Source organism: Labeo rohita, chromosome 6 (assembly GCF_022985175.1).
Source record: "Labeo rohita strain BAU-BD-2019 chromosome 6, IGBB_LRoh.1.0, whole genome shotgun sequence".
Classification (NCBI taxonomy): Eukaryota; Metazoa; Chordata; class Actinopteri; order Cypriniformes; family Cyprinidae; genus Labeo; species Labeo rohita.
The window spans coordinates 24,803,453-24,827,536 of record NC_066874.1 but is presented as its reverse complement, the minus strand read 5'-3'; the positions used below and the strand labels follow the sequence as shown (position 1 = coordinate 24,827,536).

Sequence of the window (24,084 nt, the reverse complement as noted above, 5' to 3'; positions counted from 1 at the left end):
CACTACATCTTGTTACAATTATGAAAATTAACTTTCATAAAAGACAGTTATCTAGACATATGATGTGTGTGTGTGTATACAGTTGAGGTCAAACATTTACATACATCTTGCAGAATCTGCAAAATGTTAATTGTTTCACTAAAATAAGAGGGATCATACAACATGCATGTTATTTTTTATTTACTGACCTGAATAAGATATTTCACATAAAATACATTTACATAAAGTCCACAAAAAATAATAATAGTTGAATTTATAAAAATGACCCTGTTCAAAAGTTTACATACACTTGATTTAAAATACTATGTTTTTACCTGAATGATTCACAGCTGTTTTTTAGTGATTTTTTACATTTTTAGTGATAGTTGTTCATGAGTCCCTTGTTTGTCCTGAACAGTTAAACTGCCTGCTGTTCTTCAGAAAAATCCTTTAGGTCTCACAAATTCTTTGGTTTTTCAGCATTTTTGTGTATTTGAACCCTTTCCAACAATGACTATGATTTTGAGATCCATCTTTTTACACTGGGGGACTCATATGCAATTGTTACAGGAGGTTTAAACGCTCACTGATGCTTCAGAAGGAAACACGATGTCTTCTGAAATGAAAAAAAAAAAAAAAAAAAAAATGTACACACCTTCATTTTGTTCAACTGAGCCCATCTGAGTTGCCTATGAGTCCCTCAGTTGTCCTCAGTATGAAAAGATGGACCTCAAAGTCATACATTCTTTGTTGGAAAGGGTTCAAATACACAAAAATGCTTGAAAACCAAAGAATTTGTAGGATCTGAAGATTTTTTTCTGAAGAACAGTGGGCAGTTTAACTGTTCAGGACAAACAAGGGACTCATGAGCAACTATCACTAAACAACACAAAACAAAAAACAGCTGTGGATCATTCAGGTAAAAACACAGTATTAAGAATAATTTTGAACGGGGCCATTTTTATAAATTCATCTATTATTTTCTCTTGTGGACTATATGTAAACATCTTTTATGTTAAATATCTTATTTAGCTTAGTACTAAATGAAAAATAGCATGCCTTTTGTATGATCCCTTTTATTTTGATAAAATAATTGCAAGATGTATGTACACTTTTGACCTCAACTATATATATATATATATATACAGTTGCTCAGCAAGGCTGCCTTTAGGTGCTCAGAAATAGAATAAAACACTAATATTTTGAAGTATTATTACAATTTAAAGTAACTGTTTTGTATTGTAATGTATTTTAAAATGTAATATATTCATGTGATACAAAGCTACATTTTCAGCATCCTTACTCCAGTCTTCAGTGTCGCATGATCCTTTAAAAATCATTCCAATATGCTGATTTGCTTTTCAAGAACCATTACTTATTGTCAGTTGAAAACTGCTTAATATTTATGCAGAATCCATAACTACCATTCAGAAGTTTGGGGTATGTGTGTGTAAAAGAAATGAATGCTTTTATTCAGCAGGTAAGCAATCAAATTGATCAAAAGAGAGAGTAAAAAACATTCTATTAGCAAAGAATAAGAAAAAAATGTTTCTACAAAATGTTAAGTAGCAAAAACTGTCAAATGATAAGAACCATCATCGTTAACTGAGCACCAATAATAACTAATGCTGAAAATTCAGCTTTGCATCTCAGGAACACATTACATTTTCAAAATACATTCACACAAAAAATAGTTATTTCAGACTGTAATAATGTTTCTCAATATTACCGTATTTTTATCAAATAATAGACTTCATTAGCCTATCTCAAATGACACAAAAAGGATTCACTTTAATACAGAGTTGTCATTAGTTCGGATGGAGGACTGCTGTAATTATATGTGCATTATTCGCTGTGTCATGGTTCGCAGTTGCCCGGCTGCAGTTTCGCTGAGCGTCTGTCGCTATGCGGCGAGAGCGCCCGCTGGTTGCTATGCGGCGCAACGCGTGTTGCGCTCTGTTGCCAGGGAAGAGCGAGCGTGATGGAGGGGGTGGTCGCATTGTCTGTCGGGACGGTGGCGGTGTGTGAATTTCTGCCGTCTGTCAGAAACGCTCGCCGATCCCCATTAAGGCTTATTAGTGTATGAAGTAGACCCGCACTAGAGATAAATCCGCAAGCGTTAGTGTTAGCAAGTCTTCCTTTTCCTTCTTTCATTCGTTTATTTTCTGAAACGGTAAGACAAACCGACCCTAACTAGCTAGAGCAAGTGCTTGTTGCATTCAGCCGGCGAGAGGAGGGTGAGGAGTGGCGGATCGGAGGCGCACGGCGCTTGATCGCGGATCGGGGTCGAGAGAGGCCGGCCGGGGCAGAGCCAAAGGCGGCCGATGACTTCGGAGAGTAGCAGCCAAGCGCAACAGAAGGAGGAGGTCGAGCCGGTATCGGTCGCCCGAGATCAAGAGGAGAAAACCGGCGAGGACCAAGGCGGCATGGTGAGCTCAGGCCTGTGGTGCTGAATCGGCACAAGCCACTTAACGTTAACCCTCCCCCTAAACACGACGTTAACTTTTCGTTTATAATATAGCTCTTGCGTTTTTAGAACAAACGTGTTTAGACCGCAGGGTGACTGTTTATCCAACTGGTATGTACTTGCAGTGTGTTGACAAACTACCTGTGTCCTTGCGCGCTAACCAGATTGTCAGGTCGTTAGCAAATGAAGTATCGATCCGCTTAAATTGTTGAGCTTAATAACCGCGTAGTTGAGTAATACCTAGGTCTGGCTAGCCGACTTTAAGTCGGACATCGGTACTAGGCAACATAAACTAAATATATTGCCACCAAGGCTTCGTCTGCGCATAAATTTCATAGCACGTGTTCATAGCCTAGTCAGCGGAGCTCTACTGTAACTGAGCAATGATTTCATTACTTAAGGACGCGTGACACAAGTTAAGGTTGATAATTTTCTATTACAAGCGGGTTAATGTCATTTGGAAATTAATTAATTAAATCACCACCACATAACAGCTTGATTTAGGTTATTATTAACTACTTAGAGTTGCTAGAGTAATGCAGGGTACAATTGTGACTCTGAACCACAAAAATGAAGTAGAGATTTATATTAAATAAGCTTTCCATTGATTTATGGGTTGTTAGGATAGGACAATATCTGACTGAGATACAACTATTTGAAAATCTGGAATCTGAGGGAATCTGAAAAAAAAAAATCTAAATATTGAGAAAATTGCCTTTAAAGTTGTCTAAATGGAGTTCTTAGCAATGCATATTACTAATCAAAAATTAAGTTTTGATATGTTTGTGGAAGGAAATGTACAAAAATCTTCATGGAACATGGTCTTTACTTAATATCCTAATGATTTTTGGCATAGAAGAAAAATTGATAAAATTGAAAATTTGGACCCATACAGGGTATTGTTGGCTATTGCTACAAATATACCCATGCTACTTATGACTGGTTTTGTGGTCACAATTGTGAAAGAAAAACATTTCCATGAATAAATGATAACAATTAAATTAATAATTTTATATTGATAAAAGATCATTACAATGGTTAAAACCTCATTATAAAAATGAAACATATTAAATTATTCTAATATGAAGCAATGTTGATTTTATTCTAGTCTAACTAATCAAGCTGTCTAACTGTTCTACCAGTTGAACAGTTTACCAGTACCAGTTTAATTTCTAGCTGTATACATTTGATTACAAGTATATTATACATTAATTAGGCAATTGTACTGTTTTGCTTAGATTCTTGTATAATGCTTGTATTGCCAGTGGTCATTTGCTGATAATGGCTTAAGTGGCTTGGTCATTGGAATGTTTTAACATGGTGAGGAAGGTCAGTTTTAAAAAACCCTTCATTTTACCTATAAAAAGCACTACCATGGTGCAGCTGATCAGTTGTTAATACTGTGGTACTTTCATATACTATGGTTCTGCATGATTATAATGTTTATGTACCATAATATTTAAAGGATACAGTAGTGTAAGATGTGGACTTGCACCAAAATAAAGCAGATTCAGGTTTGTTTCCAGTTTTTTGTTGTACATATGCTAAGTCTGTTCTGCAGGAATCTCACTCTCTCTCTCTCAAAATTAAGCAGTATAACCAGTGAGAATTATTTTAAAGCACTTTGACTCCAAGGCCCCCCATTGTCCACAACAATATTTGAAGGCCCCGTGACTTTTCCAGATGATTATGATTTACGTTCTTTCTTTCTTGCAGTCTCTTTCTCTCTGTGCCCCACTTTGTTTGTTCACTCAATCATCTGAACTGTCACTTAGCACAATGACAGCATAAAAAGTGGATGTCAACCTGGAGAAATGATTATTTACTATAAACAGCAAAGAAACTTTGATAAATGGATGGTTTTAAATAGAGGTTAAATATGCAGTTTGAATGGAGATTTGAAGTTTGAAGGAATGTAGGTCTAGCTTGGCGGTTGCACTGTGCTAATGTGTTCAGAGTAGTTGCTAGGCAGCTGAAAAGGTGTCCTGGATGTTTGTTAGGCAATTGCTAGGTGGTTGTTAATGTGTCCCAAGTGGTTGCAATGGACTTGCTGGGTAGTTGCTAGGAAAAAGAGGTGATCCACAACTCAAGTTTGTACAATCACACTTCCTATTGATGATCATAATACTGATGTCCAGTGGCAAATGGATAGTTATCCATGATAAAGATTTAAATAAGTAGTCTGTGCTCAAATTTTCTACCCTTTAAAATAATTCAGTGCTTTGCAAAACTAGAAAAATGTATATTCATTGAAATTAAATAAATTTAAGTTTTACAATCTTATTAATGTGCATGACTTTTGCACGTCTGGAATTTACATTTTTAAAGGGAATCTTGGGTATTAAGACTTGTATGGCTTAATATAACATAAATAATGTCTCTTACTGAAATATGTAGTAGAAAACCTGTGAATTTAAAAACCACATTGTTTTATACATATTTTGGACTATGGGGGCGTCATTATTTCGATGATGTAAAATGGTTGCACTCTGTGAACTACTGGTACTACTTGTTGCTATTCTTACTGCACTCAGTAAACTCAGAAAATAAAATACTGATACGATGACCACAGCTACTGAAAGAGATTACAGGTGGCGATAGATATAAGTGCAAGCCTAAACCAAATGTCAATATGCTGTTTGTAAGTTCTTTCAGTAGCTGCGGTCTACTAAAAGCCTCAAAGGCATCAGGGCTAAAGTGTATAGAACAAAGACGCAGGTTTTTAGGAAGTTTTATTGGTCCACAAGCATCTTCCCATTCTTTTCTCCTCTTCTTATTGTTAGGGAAGCAGTGAAGACTTATATTGCCTCTCTTGTTGCCCTTCGACTGAACATTACAGCCAAAAGTCACACAATGTGGCCTTGTATCAGTATTTTATTTTCCGACTTGTGGTGCAGTAAAAATGGCAACAGTTAGCACAGTAGCTCACCGATTGAAACCATTTTACATCATTAAAATAATACTGCCCCTATAGTATGAAATATGTTTCAAATGATGTGGATTTTTAATTGGTTTTCAATTACATATTGCAATAAGAGACATCATTTACATTTTATTAAGCCATACACGTCTTAATACCTGGAGTTCCCTTTAAAAGCAGACTACCTCTGTTTTTGAGGAGGTGAATTACTTTTAGCATCTTTTAGTTGTTTTAGCTTTTTTTTGTTTTAATTTTAAAGTCGTTTTGAGGCTGCCCTAAAAGTTTGCTCAGGCCCCCTAGTTTGCCCTAGCCCCTGGTTGAAAACCTTTGTTTTTAAACTTTTTCTGTGTGAATTTAGAATTAAATGAAGTTCACTTTGGTTTCTAGATTCCCAAAGTCACAATTCCAGCAGTAGAAAATTTACCTTTTGAGAAACTATGGACTTTCCTAAATTACATAAGCATTTAGTGTTGTATGTTTAATTTTGTTTTGAGCAAAATAGCATACTTTAATTTTTACCTGACTGTGAAACTGCTTTTTAGTAGAGAGTTCTAGAAGACTTTGTATGGGGATTTCAGCTTTTGTCAAGTCTATGTTTGTTCCACATTAGGCTTCAACAGCGAATTTGCATCGAGATCCAGTCATCAGATTCTCCATGATCTGAATTGGGCGTTTCTGGTTGCTACTATTCGGTGCTTCGTGACACAACTACGATAGACACAAATTTCATCCTTGAAGGCCGTTTCGGAACGTAACGTTATTTGGAAATCGCTCATTTTAACTACATTCATTCATTTTTTTTGTCAGGCTTGTACAGCATTTGTTTCAGCTGTCGCCACGTGCTCAGCAGTGATCTTGGTGGCAGAGGTTATAGTTCCGGTAACTTGAACAGACGTTTGACAGACATAAACTCGCTCCAATCATACGGAGATCCGTTATGACGTATTTCAGAACGCACCAATCCCGTCACGGTGGGCGGGCAATATTCAAAGCGTGCTGCTGCATGTGATCAGAAAAGAGGCGAAGGAAAGACTAGCGCACGGCCAATCAGACTCGTTAAGCGCCGTGTAGATGCTTACGCAGAGCACAGGGGATTGATGCAGATGATGAGTGGCCGCGAAACTCTTTGGCAGTGAACTTGCACTTTTGCTTTAAACGGAAAGAAGTGGAATCCGGTGCCGCGTTATTGTGAGCTAGGTTCATTCGCCTGCTGGGTATCTAGCGAGTGATAACGTCGTCGGGGGAGAAGACCATGCTGTTGTTTGTGGAGGTGAGTTAATGGGGTCATTTTTGGCGACCGCGAAGGTTTTTCACAGCTTTGGCGTGGAGTCAACTCGATGGCGCCTGCCATGAGTTCAACAAGACGGAGAATTCGTTGTGGCTTTGTAGTGCAGTCACTATTCTTCTTCTTGTCTTTTGTTAGTTAAAAATGAGTAGTTAGTGACCAGCAAGATTAGTTGAGTTACTATGTAAGACCTTGTTTATGTAGACGCGAACTGACCGTCGACAGCGAAAGCTCCACGTGCGCGCAACAAATGCTAGCTATGTAGCCAACCTGCTTTATTTGCGCAAAATGCGTAACTTTTATGAAAACCGAAGCGATTACCAGAGCAAATACTGAAGGTATTCACGAATTGCCTCGGCTTTTAATTTAACCCTTAGTTCAAAAATAACTTTAGCCCGTCCAAATCCAATAAAGCGCTAGTCAGGTTAACCAGGCTGCGTTTCAGATGCAGGTTTGTAGCTCTTTGCTCTGAACTCTCGCTCTGGTTTATCGGAGTGGCTAATCAGATTAAATGGGTGAAAGGCCGACTATTTAAAATCTCCTGCCTGTGTGTGTGGAGTGTCGCGTCGGGTAAGTAATGGATCTTGTGAATGAGGTGTGAATGAGTAGTATAAAGTATAGAGAAGTTACAGGGAGAAGTTGTGCACAGTTCTGGCTTTCAAACTCGTCAAGTGTGTTAATAGTGTCCTTGCCTGTCCTGTGGTGTTTGTATTTCTTCAGTGTGCTCTTCAGACGTCCTTCGCCAAGGTTGTGGCTGAAATGCAACGTTGCATTTGTTGAGATGGCAGGTGGAAGTTATTTTTTAATGTAAATCGAATTGAGACTTTTAACTTTACAGCAAGGTGGATGTGGTGTTGTAATTTGTGCCTCAGCGTGTCATGTGAAACTTTGATAGCGTCTTATGTTAACCCTTGAGAGACCCAAGCATCGACATTTGTGACCCTGGACCTCAAAACCAGTAATAAGGGTCAGTTTTTTTGAAATTGAGAATTATCACGTTACATCATCTTAAAGCTGAATAAATAAGCTTTCCATTGAGGTGTGGTTTTATAGGACAATATTTGGCCCAGATACAAAAAAATCTGGAATCTGGAGGTGCAAAAAATCTAAATACTGATAAAATTGCCTTTAAAGTTGTTCAAATGAAGTTCTTAGCAATGCATATTACTAATAAAAAATTAAGTTTTGATATTTACGGTGTACAATTTACAAATTATCTTCATGAAACAAGATCTTTACTTAGTATCCTAAAGATTTTTGGCAAAAAAGAGATGGATAATTTTGACCCATAAAATGTGTTGTTGGCTATTGCTATAAATATACCTGTGCTACTTAAGACTGGTTTTGTGGTCCAGGGTCACATTTGTGTTTTCTTTCCCCCCCAGTGAAGTGATTGTAAAAGTAATATTTTGGGGTTTAATTTGCTTTATATGTGCATTACTGAATGAGCTCGGTCTATTATGTTACTAAAAAACATAACACAACACTGTTGCATATTTGGTGTACTTGAAAATGTCTTATGCAAGTTGATATGGAGAGGAATGTGATCATTTTGTAATCACTTAACATGTTGGGAAATGAGAAATTCAGTTATTTGTAAAGTTGTTCCTGGAGTGTTTGCAGTGGTGTCAGTTATCAGTGGCCTTGTTCAACAGCTGTGACTAGCAAGCTTTGACATACATTTTACCCCCATGTTGCCATGTTGTGACTGAGCTGTGCACTTCATGTATATTTTAAAAACAAAAAAAGATTTAATTGCTTTGGGCTGTGCTTCAGTGGGTCATTGAGAATGACAATTAGATGCTGCTAATGTGTATTTAGAAGGCAAGTTTTTCAGGATTTTTTTCCCTGCTATTTTTGTGGTTACCCTCCCATTATACTGTGAAACAGGGTGGATAACTATTTGCTTAATACACTGACGCCTAACTACGTTGTGTTGCCAGTTAATTAAACACTTACTGCGCATGAATTTTGATATGGTTGTGCTATGAAGGATGTCAATGTCAGATGCGTGATAATGGGTAGTTAAATGATCAGCAGAGTTCTAGTTAATAGTCTTATAATTAATTTTAATTTAAGCTACAGTTAGCACATATTAACAGATTTCTGCTGATTTAATTCTACTGTTAGGTGAAATCTAACTGTTAAACTTTGTTTAACCTTGTCTTCAAGGTGACCACTAAGGGGGCCGGTCTGAATCCCAATGCTAAAGTGTGGCAGGAAGTGTCTGCACCAACCACCCAGGCTCCAGAGGCGGCCACAGAGACGTGCCATTGGCCACAATCAGATACTGTCTCCACTGAGGAGTCAGAAGGTAGGTATCTTGATTAGCCATTTGTTTAGTGTTGTAATTAATATGTAAAAATTCTCCCAGACATGCAAATTGTCAGCATCTACTGCATCTCATTTAGAACTCATATGCTTTCATTTATGTGTGGACAAAAGCAGGACAAAAGAGATTTTTATTTCTGCACACCAGTTAATTTACGTATTTTAGTTTTCGATTTTTATGATTTCAGCTAATTATTAGTTTGGAAAACCCTGCTGTCAGGTAATGTTGATTCAGTTTGTCTTATAAGAAAAGGGCTAGATTCGTTAGGGTAAATGAAATTACTCAGGGAGCTATGACCATCTTGTAGCATGATGTTAAAGTTTACTTAAACCCAGTGATGATCAGTATCGCGCTTGGAAGGACCCAGAACCATTCTCACTGTAGAGATCTTTCATTCTCATCTCTCCTCTCTCTCACTCCCTCCATTCTGTTCTTTTTCAGTCTCTTTTTCTAATTCTCAAACTAAGCTCTTGCTCATTCTCTCAGTGGAGTGTGTCAGCCCTAATGACCGTGAGATTATGAGATCTGAGGGTTGAATGGCCTATCGCTGTTCTTACATGGCAGGTAATCAGCAAGCTTCCAAACTCATGTACTACTGTTGTTTCTCCACTGTAGGTTTCAAGGAGTATGGTGTTGGCTATGGTGAGACTGAGTCAGCCCCTCCTATGGAGAGCAGCATGTTGAATGGCATGGAGTCTGCAGAACTGGCTTACCCACTCTACGAACAAGGTCTGTCACATACACCCACTTTCACGCTTTAATTCCACTCCATTCCAGTGCTGCTTACTGGCTGATTGTCATTGGGGGTGTGTATGTGTTTTGTTTCACTCAGTGGAGGGTGAGACGGTCGAGGAGCAGCCTCTGCTGTCTGAAGAGAGTCTGAAGGAGTCACTGAAGAAGCAGCTGGAATTTTGCTTCTCGAGGTAACGCCCACTGTACGCCCAGACATGCTAACACCTGCTCCCCCACATTATGTAATTATGTAAGGGATGAATGGAAAGTCATAATCATCTGAACAGTAGAGCAGTGCTTATTTACTCTTGCTTGAGAAAATTCTCATTCACTAATTAAATGCAATGTCATAATGGACCTGTGATATTGGAAATGATTTGATGTGGATGATCCGATCCAAGCCATTTTATTTGGCAGTATTGTGGTTGTTGGTTGCCAAATAAGGACAGTTTGATTTGATAAGATATAAAAAAATAGCTCGCCCAGATATTAAAATTGTCATCTTTTATCTTTTACTCACCCCAGTGCCATTCCAACACAGTATGGTCATAGGACAGCAAAAGTAATTTAGTTCTTGTGTGTCTTGTGACTAATTGGGAAGTGCGAATTTCTGCAAAAGTCATTACTTGTTCAGTTACTCAGTTCTGAATTAAACTTATTTGTATGTATGTATTTGTTTGTATTTGTTTACAAGCAATACTTGTACATTGACCAGATTTTTATTTATTTATTTCTTTCTTTTGGATTGTTGATTCGGCTGATGCCAATAATTAAATTCCAAATATCAGGTCCTTTGTTAGTTTTGGTGTTTTTAGAAGCAGTGCTTTTAAGTGTTAAACATATTTTTATATTTATTCTTTAAAACACTGTTGTATGCGGACACATTCAAATGTATGTTTTTGGGTGTTGCAGAGTTTTTGAGCATAGTGTTTTAAGTGTTGTGTAAAAAGTACAACTTTTTAGTGTCTTGACACAAAAGTTAGTTCACAGGTCTATTTTTATTTTTTATTTTTTTATTTGCATGTGTGAACTTAAGCAAATCAGTCCAGTGTGATAACATAGTAGTATATGCAAATCGTGCAATGGAAGCTTTTAATTAGCAATGTAGGCATTCAAATTCTGTTTTCCCACTATATACACTTAATCTGCCTTCAAACCAACTCTTATATGCACACTGACACTCAGTGCAATCAATATGACTGCAACATCTTGTTTCCCACAGAGAGAATCTCTCCAAGGACCTTTACTTGATGTCTCAGATGGACAGTGATCAGTTTGTCCCTATTTGGACTATTGCAAGCATGGAGGGGATCAAACTGCTGACTACTGATATGGACCTGATACTTGAGGTGCTACGAGGTAAAATAAACAAAACCCAACCACATTTTCAGAGTTTGTCCATTCCTTACAGTGCTTTAATTCCTTGCTTTTTCTGTCCTTCTCAGCCTCTCCCATGGTGCAGGTGGATGAAAAAGGTGAGAAGGTACGGCCAAACCACAAGCGATGCATCATCATCCTCAGAGAGGTTCCTGAGACCACACCAGTAGAGGTGAGACCACACTTTACGGTCATATTTTGTGGCTGTATATGGTAGAGATTAGGTTTATCATTACTGTGGTCACCCCGATGATGATCAGTATCGCGCTTGGAAGGATCCAGAACCATTGATGCTGTTGAGATTCATTGTCTAACTCTCTCTCTATCTCTATCTCTATCTCTATCTCTATCTCTATCTCTATCTATATCTCTATCTCTAAATCTCCCTTTGTCTCTCAGTACAGTGGATTTTGCCCTAATGACCGTGAGATTATGAGATCTGAGGGATATCTGGCCTCTCTTTTTTTTTTTTTTTTTTTTTTTTGTCAGTGGTTTTCACTTATTCAGTTGATTTGCTGACTGATGCTTTTGTTTCTCTGTCAGGAGGTGGAGGCCCTGTTTAAAAGCGAGAAGTGTCCGCAGGTTATCAGTGTGGAGTTTGCTCACAATAACAACTGGTACATCACATTCCAGTCTGACACTGATGCTCAGCAGGTATTATTGACAACACACACATAAAGGGCCTTTCTCATAGAACAAATGTTTGTATAAACAATTGGTAAAAAAATTATTATTTCAAGATGTGTGCCACCAAATTGTGTTGTTTGGACTTATTTTAATTTAGATCAAATGCTGCAAGTAAAAATTGCATGAATTTATTTCCTGTATTATGGCTTATGACTTTGTAAACTGTTTGATTTGTAACATTCCGTTTGCCATCGTAATTATTCATCAAATGTTCATAATGAAATCTACAAAGCAGTAGTTAAAGATTTCTCTTTTATCCATTTTATGTTAGTTTATTGTAAGTTAGTTGCTGATTAGTTACATGCTCCCTTTGAAGGGGTTAAAACAAAAAGATATTATAAAAGCCACAATAATTGGCTGGTACAATAATAAATATTGCATTAATTAATTGCATTAATGGTCCCTAAAGTGTTTTTGCAGTTTTTCTGCTGGTTTAACAAACGCAAACAGCAGATTTGTTTGTTTTGACCCAGTGATGATAAACTAAGCGCATAGAGGGAAGCTGTGAGTGATCAGAAGATTTTGGGAGTTCTTTTTTCTTCTCCCTTTCTGCTACTTTTAGCTCACTTTTATTCTCTCTCTCTCTCTCTCTCTCTCTCTCTCTCTCTTTCTTTCTTCCCCCCAAGTCTCTGTCACTTCTCTCCCAATGAGCGTTAAGATTATGAGATCTGAGGGTCACTGATTGTTTGCTATGGCTGAAAGATTTCCCCTTTATGCATTTTATATTAGAGAAGTTCACTTCCAGAACAGAAATTTACAGATAATTTACTTGCCCCGTTGTCATCCAAGATTACGTAATTTCTTAACAACTGAAGAATGAAAGACATAAACATCTTGGATGACAAAGGGGTGAGTAAATATGTAAATTTTTGTTCTGGAAGTGAACTTCTCCTTTCATTTATTATAAGTTAGCTTCTGGTTAGTTACCTACTTCATTTTAAAGGGTTAAAACTAAAAGCTATTATAACAGCCACAATAATTGGCTGGTACAATTACAAATATTTTGTTAATTGCATTAATGGGGCCTAAAGTGTTTTTGCGTTTTCTCTGCTTGTTTAATAAACGCACATGTTTTCTGACGCATGTCACATTTGTTTTACAGGCTTACAGATACTTGCGTGAGGAAGTCAAAACCTTTCAGGGCAAACCAATTATGGTGAGTGTTCATTGTGCTGCCGTCTCTCTTGTTAGGTCAGCTGTAATTTAAGCCCCCAGTATGTGTGCGATCCTGGCCAACACTTCAAATACAACTAGTGTCACCTTGACTACTCTGAATGCTGTGATGATTAACAGGATTCTCTGCAGTACTCAACTTTGACCCTTGTTCCTTCAACCAGTCAGTGATCAATTATACCATCAATATGTAACCAATAGGAAAGACCCTATAGTCACTGTATGGCATTATGTAATCCACAAACCAAGCTGTTTTTGTCCTGCTCAAAGTCTCTTTGCATTGACTTGTACAACAAAATGCATTTTATCTTGTGCAGCCCACATCCATAAATAGAAAAAAAACATCTGTATGAGTAATGCATGAGATGCGTCTGTGAAAGGAATCTGCTCTCAAGTGCCCTGCTAAGACACTGGTTCATATTTAACAGTAATTGCTGGATTAGGGAGGTGCATGTACTGAACTGAGTGTAACACAATGAATGATTATTTAGATGTTCAAGTTTTCAAAGGTGTCTCTTTGTATGTTTGTGTCTGTAGGCTCGTATCAAGGCCATAAACACGTTCTTTGCTAAGAATGGTTACGGAGCCGTTGATTCTGGGGTTTACTCCACTCCATCACAGTACTCGTCTCCAGTTTACCTGCAGCAGGTGTACCAGCCTCCACAGCAGTACCCTCTCTATAGCCTCCTGCCACAGACGTGGAACCCCTCACCAACCCCTTACTTTGAAACACCACTGGTGAGAACTTCATCTTGACATATGTTGAAGCCTTTTAAAATGAATGAAATCCCCCATATAAGAAAGATGCTACCTTTTCTAAAATGTTGATTTGGTGCTCAATTCTTATTGGTTAAAAATGAGGCTACACTATATTGCCAAAAGTATTGGGACACTTCCTTCTAATGAACAGGTTTGACTACTTTAGTCATTTCCATGAGTGCAAATCTTAATGTTTAAGCATATAATGATATTTTAGGGAATTGTGTGCTTCTAATTTTATAGCGACGCTTTGGCAGGACCCTTTTCTGTTCCAACATGATAGTGCATCTGTGTATAAGGCGAGGTTCAAAAAGAAATGATTGATTCAGTCAGTGTGGAAGAACTTGATTGGTCTGCAAAAAGTCCAAACACCAGTGACTTGTACATGCATTATATGAACAAAAGTATTCGGACACCCCTTCTTTAGAACAGAAAAAGGCACTGTGCAATTGTGGCAACAAAGATGGAAACATAATTCATGTATTTAAAAATTGTATTTCCATCTCTTTTGCAACAATTTTGGCATTGTCTAAAATGATTGTATCAATATGTACAAGTCATTGGTGTTTTTGGCTCCAGCTCTGCACTTAAAGTCACACGAGAGGTGTTCAGCTGGGATTAGGACTTTCTTTTTTTCAACCTTCGTCTTATACAAGGATGCATTGCCATGTTAGAATACAAAAGGGTCCTGTCCAATCTGTTTATATAAATTTAAAAGCACACTATTCCCTAGGATATCATTACATGCTTAAACATTAAGATTCATAATCATGGAAATTACTGAAGTTGTCATATGTTCGTTAGAAGGGGGTGTTCCAATACTTTTGGCAATATAGTGTACATAAATTTGTGGTGAAAATGTGTAATGTTTTTTTTTCCTGAATTAGGAAAAACAGTATTTGAACAGAGATTTTTTTTTTTTTTTTTTGTTTGTTTTTTTTTTGGCAACAGTGTAAACAGTCCCTTTCACTCTGTCACTTGATGAATTTGATGTTTATTTGCTAAAAAGTACTTTTTTATAATGGAAAAGTAAAAACCTATGTTCAGAAACACAAATGTAACTGTATATGAAAAGATCAGAGCAGATTTGGTTGTTTTGACCCAGTGATGATAAACTAAGCGCATAGAGGGAAGCAGGGAGTGATCAGAAGATTTTGGGAGTTCTTTTTCTTCTTTTCTGGTATTTTTCTTTCTCTCTCTGTCTCTATCTCCTTTAAGTCTCTGTCACTCCTGTCCCAGTGAGCGTTAAGATTATGAGATCTGAGGGTCACTTTGTCTATTTGATATGGCTGAGCATTGTAGCAATTTATAGTCATTTTAGAACCACTTTGAAAGTGACTCATCCAATAATCTAATTTTTTTTTTTTTGTTTTTGTTTTTGTTTTTTTTTAAGCCTTTTATTTTGTTACCTTTGTATTGCAGTCAGGAAGGCCGAAGGTTTAAGCTGATGGAGTCGCAGTGGGTTTTCTAGTTTGTAATCAGGGTTGTGATTGTAGGCCGAGCTGCAGGGGACTTACTGCAGAGAAGTCAGGGCAGTTGAATGGTTACCATGCCAACAGTTATTTGGTTCATTTAGCATATTACATTAATGTAAAGAGGTGCTTTGGCCATGTGAGACAAAAATGTGAATTCATTTTGTATTAGTTTGAGGATGTGTGGGTTAATCTCAGCTGTTGATTCATCTTGCAGGCTCCATTTCCCAACAGCACATTTGTTAATGGCTTTGGCACAGCAGGAAACTACAAAACTGGCTCCTCTCCAATCAGCCTTACGCGCAACTACCCCCGCAACCGGTAAGATCGTGAAACCTACATTTTAAGAACCTCTTTTGAAGTCTGTTCCTTTTTCTCTCTGCCAAAAATATAATAGATTGTTTCTTCGACAGTGGAAACTTTATATCCCAGGGGCTGATTTTTAATAAAAACAGACATGCTTTATGAAGGTCACATTAGAAACATCTTGTGGGCATGAACTTGCTTTGCTGCATTTCAAACATGTTTGCAAAGATTTAGTTTTATATCTATTCATTTGGCAGGCCCTTTCGCCCAAAGCGCCTTGCATTTTATTCAATTTATACATTGATAAAATGTTTAAGGATGAGACTCATATCCTTGGCATTGCTGGTGCGCTGTTCTACCACTTGAGATGACCTTATCACAGTAAAATAACCAATTGTGATTATTTGTGTGGATTATAATAAATACGTATTGTTATTGTGCCTCCTTTCGAATTGAATTGTACTTTTTGTCCAAGGGTGAAAATATTAAAGATAACCTACATTGATTTCCTCTTGTATACAAAAAGTGAGGCAGAGCTCTTGTTTGATGCACTGGAGTCACAATGACTTTATTCCTTTACTTTCTAGACTTCCACTTTATTCCAGAAAGAATGTAATCAATGCCTTCAGGTAGATATGTTCTACTTTTTCTGGAGCATTTCTTTGTTGTAAATGATCATCTTATGCATGTACCATGCAAACTGCTTAAAGATTAGAATGCCAGAACTGCATTGTGGTGATTTAGATGTTTATGCTAAATGTTGGTCTAATGGTAGACTATAGCTAAGGGATGGGGTGCATCACATCACTTGATTATAACAGAACATTTAGTGTTGTTCAAGTATGAGCAAGCACTCCATAGTGATTGACCATCATGACTCAGCTAAAAGCTGCATCTTGACGCATGATGCCTTTCACAGTCAATGAATGTCAGTGCGTTGTCATCAGATCTGTCATGTGACCTTGTCCTTGCATGTATCTGTTGCTTTGTGTACGAGAGTTTCCTGATGGTGTCTTGGGAAGTGCTTGCATCAAAACAGTTTTTTGAAATTGAGATTCATATTAGCTGAAGAAATATAAGATTTCCAGTGATATATGGTTTGTTAAAATAGGATGATATTTGGCCAAGATACAACAACTTTTGGATTTTTAGGAACTTTTGGAAAATTTGGAATCTGAGGGTGCAAAAAAATCATAATATTGAGAAAATCACCTTTAAAGTTGTCCAAATGAAGTTCTTAGCAATGCATATTACTAATCAAAAAGTTGATATATTTACTGTAGGACATTTACAAAATATCTCCAAGGAACATGGTCTTTACTTAATATCCTAATGATTTTTGGCATAAAAGAAAATTTGATCATTTTGACTCGTGCAATGTATTATTGGCTATTGCTGCAAATATACCCGTGTTACGAATGACTGGTTTTGTTGTCCAGGGTTTTATATATCCAGTGCCCTGTTTATTACAAGTGTATGTTTAATATACTTTATAGATGACAAATGAGACATAATCTTGGCTGAAACCACAATATTTTACACTAAAGAAGAATAGGGGCAGTTGTAACAAGTGCTTTTTTTTTTTTTTTTTTTTTTTTTTTTATAAATTATAGATTTTAGTTTTTGGACCTCTTTTTAAAAAAACTTTAAGCTAAATTTAAAAAGAACGTTTCGTTTATTCATTGTTTGAGTTTGAGATTGACAATTAGTGAAATGTCAGCTGATAAATTTTTTTTTTTTTTTTATTGGTTTGTCTGTTAAAAGAGAGAACATCTGCAAAAGAAATGAAAATGTGTCACTTGTCAGGAACTTCTCAACCAAACAGTCTTTTTTCTTTTTGTCACCACATATCATTTATAACACCTCCATTTGTGATGCTTGTTCTGCACAGCCAGAGAGAGACCACCCTTAAAGCCCAGCTGGACAAACTATCTGTTCTGCAGATGTTTACTCAGCTTTGCTCAGGCTTTGGTGCCTCGATTATAGTTACATGCTACCACCTCTGAGAAACCTCTGATTTTTCTATGTTCTGTGCAGGAATCATGTAAAGCCACAACCTCGTGCTGATGTGGGTCAGCTGACAGATACTTCGTCTGGTACCGGTAGTCCCCAGCCTCCATGCACCCCTACTTCAGACACCACTGCCTCCACCCTCACCCCTCTCTCTGAACCTCCAGCTTCCCCCAGAGAAAACCACCACTCAGACCTCGGCATCAACAGCCGGGCCAGGTCAGTTTTTTTTCAACCTGTATAATTTTTAACTAAGCAGCAGATTTGGTTGTTCTGACCCAGTGATGATAAACTAAGCGCATAGAGGGAAGCAGGGAGTGAAAGGAAGACTTAAGGAGTTCTTTTTCTTCTCTCAGATCACTTTCTCCTTCCATCTTTACCTTTGCCCCCTCTCTCCCCCTCTCTCTCTCACGCTCTCCTTTAAGTCTCTGTCACTCCTTTCCCAGTGAGCGGTAAGATTATGAGATCTGAGGGTCATTTGTTGAGTGTGTTCACTGAATGGTGACAGGTTTGCTGATAGCAGTGTATTTAACGACTTGTGTCTAGGAGAGGAAGCTATCGTGGCATGAGGAGGAGAAGAGAAGATGAAAGAACGGCAAGTCCTAAACATTTATTACATGGCTCTCTGAAGTACTTCATTTTTATTCTTCATTCATGCTTCATTGAAGTTCTCATTTCGTTTCACAGAGGCAGAATCCTGAATTAGAAGTGAAACCTCCGCCCCCTAAGTTTGACCTAGCAACCACTAACTTCCCGCCATTGCCAGGAGGTGCGCCGAGTCGTCTGCCAGGTGTGACCGTGCAGACGGAGTCCGTTTTGGAAAATCGCATGGCAGATGTAGTTAAGGGCATCAGCAGGGACAAGGTAGTAAGAACTACTTTCTGTAACCATTTCTTTTCAGTCACGTTTGGTTTGCGTGTTCATAGAGAATCAGATATCAATCAAAGCTACCATTTTTCTATGTGTTTAGCCGGAAACGAGTAAGCAAGATGTCAGTCAAGATCCTGGAACATGTCCAGTGGAAACTCCGTCGACAGGACCCTCCACTCCAGCGCCAAAGCTTCCTGCCACAAAACAGGAAACACCTAGCACTAGGTACACGCATACATGTACAATTGGATATTAAACTTTGAAAGGGAACCCTGGGTATGGCGTAATATAACTTAAATGATGTCTCTTGCATATATATGTAGTAGAAAGCCCATAAAATATTTGCATTATTTAAAAAAAATCAACATCGTTAATCATTTTGCACTTTTTTTCGATGACATCAAATGGTTGCACTTGATGAGCTACTGGCGCCACCTGTTGCTATTTTTACTGCAGCTCAACTCAGAATAAGCGACTCGGGAAAATAAGTTACTGATGCGATGCCACATTGAGTGTGTGGCTTTTGGTACTAATTATCAGTCGAAGGGCAACAAGAGAAGTGATGTAAGTCTTCACTGCTTTTCCTAGTAATAAGAAGAGGAGAAAAGAATGAAAAGATGCCTGTGGATGAATAAAACGTCCTAAAGACCTGCGTCTTTATCTCTTCCCTTTAGTCCTAATGCCGAAAGCTGAAAGAGCTTACAAACGGCAGAGACAAGAAACGCTAGATGCCATCCTGGCAGGATGTAAACATGCTGACGCTTGTCATGACGCCGCAGCCAGCGAAAAAGTTTCTCAGTGTGAATTTCACTAGATATCCGGGGGTGTTTAGACTCCATGTGGGGTAAAATCGATGGTACGGCATTTGGTTTAAGCCTGCACTTATATGTATCAGTACCTATAAGCTCTTTCAATAGCTGTGGTTATCATATCAGTATTTTATTTTCAGAGCTGTGTATTCCGAGTTGTTTGCGGTAAAAACGGCAACAGGTAGTGCCAGTAGCTCACAAAGTCCAACATTTCATGTCATTGAAAGAATGACCCCCCCCATAGTCCACAATATGCATAAAATGATGTGGATTTTTTACATAATGTAACTCTTTCATGGGTTTTCTACTACATTTCAGTAAAAGACATAATTTATATTGTATTAAGCCATGAAAGTCTCAATACCCGGGGTTCCCTTAAAGAATTCAATGTGTTCAAGTATCGTACATTACCACTAAACAATACTATTTATCTAGGTTTAATTTATAAATGTATTGTAAATGTTACTATAATAAAATACACTTGATTTAGTATGTGTTAAATATGAGAGAACACTTTTTTTTTTTTTTTTTTAAATATGTAAAGCAATGTAATATAAAATATGCATTGAAAAAATATAAATAATTAAGAGGTTGTATGAATAGGAGCATGTTGATTCAAATCACATTTCTCTTTACAGTGCGTCACAGCCAGTGAAGAGACCTGAGAAAGAGGTTCCGGTCGCTGAAACTTCACCAGACCTTGCATCAGTGACTACAAAGCACGTCCAGCCCGTTCCTGCCCCGAAACCTTCACGCAGCCAATCAAGCACTTCAAGCACTGCAAGCACTGCAAGCACTGCTTCTACGCCACCTGTCCCAACAAACGCAACTGTCCAGGTAAATGCACTCGTGTGCTAAATTTCTAAGTGTTCCTGTTGGTTATTCTGACCTTCAGATGGGAACGGCGATGTCTGTTAACTTGAAGGTTTTATTGAATCACCTCAGGAGCCTCGGAAGCTGAGCTATGCGGAGGTGTGTCAAAGGCCACCCAAAGATCCTCCCCCTGCACCAGCACCGGCAGCACCGCCCAGCCCCAGTCCCACCCCTTCTCCCACCACAAACCAACCACTACGAGAACTTCGCGTCAACAAAGCAGAAGGCCCGGCCTCATCCCGCAGCGAGAAACTAGAGAAAGGAAACGAGAGTCGGACATCGAGAGAGCAGACTGGCTACCAACGTGGTAATGGCCCTAGAGGGTCAGGGTTTAAGCTTAGAGAGCAACAGAGACGGCCTCTACAGGGTCGACGCTCCTCTCCACAGACGGGGTACAACAGACGCAGTGGAAAGGAACAAAACATCCCACCAAGATCGCCAAAGTAATGCCTCGTATGCCCACAACACGTGCACACTTGTGTGTGTATACTTAGATACACAACTTATAAATATATATAAAAAGTAAGAGTATATAAATCTATATATAAATATATCTATATATAAATCTACATATGAAAACTGGACTGTCGCACTGTGGTGTCGAAGAACCCTCTGCTTCCCAAATGACTGTGTGATATCTGGGAAGCTGGTCCTTAAAAATACAGAAGAAAACTAGGAATTTAAGGAAGATGAAAACCTCTTACACTTGAAAGGAGAAATGGAAGCTATGCTTCCTGTGTTGTCTGTGATTTTACAGCAATTAATTAGCTTGGGTTTTGATTTTACTTGGAGTGTTGAAGGTCCTGGCACTAGTGTACAATGCTGTACCTTTTTTTTTTTTTTTTTTTTTTTTTTTTTTCGTTTTTATATATAATATTATCTATAAATGATAGTAGTACTGTTGGTGACAAATCAAGCCAGCACATATTGTCCATATGCAACAGATCACACAAAGACAGCATGGCAACACTTCCACCGGTCCATAAGTCACCTGTGTGTGTGTGTGTGTGTGTGTGTGTGTGTCTTTTCACTACTTCCTATGTTTGATTCAGCTGTGATGCTTTTGAAAATGATCAATGTGCAGTGATTCATAACAGTTTGTTTAACTTATTCAAAATGTGCGCAAGGCGCTGCATTGCAGATACTGATACGAAGTTCTCATGGTCCTGGAAGACCAGGGAATTTCGATAGTGTGATTTTCAGACTTGGAAAAGTGAGTAGTATCACTATTATAATTAATTCTTCAGCTAGAAAATACTCTAATGTGACAAGTCTGATCTTTAAAATGATTTTAATTTTTTTTTTTTTTTTTTTTTTTTTTTTTTTAATTGACCTTGAACATGGTGGAAATCTATTGATATTTGGCATGAAGTTTAAAAAAAAACTTTCATCAGTTGTGCACATTGTATTGTAATTGCTTTATGACTGAATCAAAATGAAATCATGAGGTGCCTATAGATTCCCACCCCTGGTCTAAAACTGGAAGACAAGTCTATGTGTGTATGTTCAGACAAAGGAAGAGGGAAATGTGTAGGTTTGAAGGACACAATGAGAGTGAACAAAGTTTGTCATGACAAATGGATGAAGTAGTACTAGACATCCATTGACAAAAAAAGAATCGGACAAATATATATTCAAGGTGATTTTTGAGTTGGTGTGTCGTGCTGTATAATGTCGTACGGTGTCATCTGTGATGTCCAGTGTTTCTGAAGGCTGGGTCTGTCAGTAAGAGAAAGATCAAGCTGCTTTGATGAAAGAGTGAATAGAAATCATTCATGTAGGTGAGCAAAACCACTGTTTGTCTTCCTTTCCTTAGGGAGTGCAAGTCTTGCTAGTGTTTTCTAGTGATACAGTGTCTCTTGACAATTTCCGTTCTGCTGTAGATGCTGGTGACAATAATCGGGTTGGATTTTATGCTCTCAGATTTAGTGCTGCTTCAGAATTGCTGTTCATGTCCAGTCTGTGATATTGAGTCAGTCTGTGTTTTATGTTTAATTATCTGTATGTGACGCTTGCATTTATGCCTGTACATTTCAGGTATGATTACATGTAATATACCTGCTACAGCACTCATAATGTACCTGTCATCCAATCTCATGTCGACTTTGGTAAAAGAGAGGGAACTCAGGACCTCAGAGGAAATCGTTGATGTGTATGACTGCTAATTTTGTCCAATGCTTACTGCAGGATGTTTTTTTTTTTTTTTTTTTTTTTTTCTATTCGTAGCCTTTTGAATTCAGTAACCACATTAAACTGTAGGGGTCTTAAGTTTCAGTTAATGTATATTTGAATGTGTGTGTTGTTGTTGTTGTTTTTTTTTTTTTTTTTTTTTTTTTTTGTTTAATCAGTGACACTGTAATGCATGATTCTCTCCTCAATTTGTTTTTCTCCCCTCCTTAATGTCTCATTCACTTGTATGGATGGGTTGTGCACAGATCCAGACCAAAGTCAAATCAGCAGAGAAGACAATCTCAGGAAGTGCTGTTTAAATGCAGTAGCTCCTCTCTCACTCCTCTCTTATCATTCTGCCATGGGCAGAGCCACTGTTTAATGAGTGAGTGGTTAAAAATCATGATTAGTGAGTTGAACAATGTATGTTTTAGTTTTATGAAACTTTGTGTGTTGAACCTTATGAAGGTGTTCTATGAACCTTTTTTTTTTTTTTTTTTTTTTTTTTTTTTCAAAATCCCCTTTTTGTGACTGTTAGACAAAATATTGGAGGGAAGGTTCATGCATCAGTTTTGTTTTAATTTATTTTGTTTTAGATTGTCTGTTTCTTTAACTTTCATTAGTGTGGCTTTCTTGGCCTAGCATATGTGTGTTAGTTTGAGGTTTGTATTTTCTATATTTGGCAATGTTGTCGTTGGGCGCAAATTATGTAGAAACTGTGCCACTAAAATTAGACAAAAAACAAAAAAACACAAATCAGTGGACCTGGTTTTATTTTTTTATTCTTTTATCTGAATTAATGGAGTTGATTCATAACTGGTTGGTGAAATGAATTGTATTATGTTTTGTTGCTAATCTTATAACCTGTGTAGGCTGTAAGCTTTTTAGACATGAAATGGTGCAGTTATGAGTAGCAAGTCTTTAGCCAAAAACAAAAAAAGAAAAACAAGTATTGACCCTTTTTAATTATTTAGGGGGGGTAGACGTAGCAACTGCTGAGTGAAGTGTTGAATGATATTGTAGATGTTCAATGAGAAAAAAAAAAAGATAAAGGAAATGGAAGAAAAAAATAAATGATAAAATGATTTTAATCTGTGTTTGATTTTTCTTTCTTTTATATAGCAGTGTCTTATTTTTATTATTAACTGGGGCCCTATAAACTCAGTTTTATTTTTACTGAAATGTATTTTTTTTTTCCTTTTTCTTTTTTTTCCCTCCCTCAATATATATATATATATATATATATATATATATATATATATATATATATATTTTTTTTTTTTTTTTTTTTTTTTGTTCACGTTTTTCTGGATTACTTATTTTTTTCCTGATTTTTCAGTTTTAAAGGTTAAATTAAAAACTATTAAACAAAAAGCATGTCTGATATTAATTAAAATCATGGAACTTACAGAATTTAACAGGAATTTAAGTTTAACAAAAATTACATTTTTAAGGGCCTTTTTCCTTTTTTTCCTTCCTCAAATTCAGTTTTATTTTTACCAAACCAAACTGTGTTTTCCATTAATTTTCTGGATTCCATTTTCATTAAATGTTAATAATCAAAAGCATCTGATTTATTTAATAAGATCTTTTTTATTTTTAACCAGTGTTTTTACTTTTTTTTTTTTTTTTTTTTTTTTCTGGTAAATATTCATTAAATTATGTATTATAAGTGTACTGACCTACTTTTGATTTATTAATCCAAAATTTCATGACATTTCACATTATACAGTAAATTCTATTTTTATGCACATATATACATTTAAGAATATTGTTGTTTATATATTAAATGTATTTATAATTATGAATATAAATGTATACATGTAAATATTTTCTAAATATAGACTGTGTATTTATATACACA

At 37.1% G+C, this 24,084-nt stretch overlaps 1 protein-coding gene across 3 annotated transcripts; it reads left to right on the top strand.

Annotated features, from left to right (window-relative positions):
• The first annotated feature begins 1,966 nt into the window (after positions 1–1,966).
• larp4ab (La ribonucleoprotein 4Ab) lies at positions 1,967–22,723 on the top strand. Of its 3 annotated transcripts, none has more exons than XM_051112781.1 (17): positions 1,967–2,408; positions 8,824–8,965; positions 9,599–9,712; positions 9,816–9,906; positions 10,938–11,074; positions 11,161–11,264; positions 11,636–11,746; positions 12,882–12,935; positions 13,490–13,690; positions 15,401–15,504; positions 16,077–16,118; positions 17,527–17,718; positions 18,046–18,094; positions 18,187–18,363; positions 18,470–18,594; positions 19,817–20,015; positions 20,124–22,723. In XM_051112781.1, the coding sequence occupies exons 1-17, from the start codon at positions 2,304–2,306 to the stop codon at positions 20,496–20,498; spliced, it is 2,322 nt and encodes a 773-aa protein (XP_050968738.1). In that variant the 5' UTR covers positions 1,967–2,303; the 3' UTR covers positions 20,499–22,723. The 3 variants fall into 3 exon arrangements, with proteins under 3 accessions (XP_050968738.1, XP_050968739.1, XP_050968740.1); XM_051112783.1 differs by lacking the exon at positions 1,967–2,408 and adding an exon at positions 6,385–6,636; XM_051112782.1 differs by lacking the exon at positions 16,077–16,118 and having other exon boundaries at positions 1,969–2,408.
• The last annotated feature ends 1,361 nt before the right edge of the window (positions 22,724–24,084 follow it).

Coding starts and splice junctions, on each gene's coding strand:
- larp4ab (XM_051112781.1), top strand. CDS start 2,304: ATGACTTCGGAGAGTAGCAGCCAAGCGCAACAGAAGGAGGAGGTCGAG. Junction 17,719..18,045: donor GGCATCAACAGCCGGGCCAG/GTCAGTTTTTTT, acceptor ACTTGTGTCTAG/GAGAGGAAGCTATCGTGGCA. Junction 20,016..20,123: donor CAACAAACGCAACTGTCCAG/GTAAATGCACTC, acceptor GAATCACCTCAG/GAGCCTCGGAAGCTGAGCTA.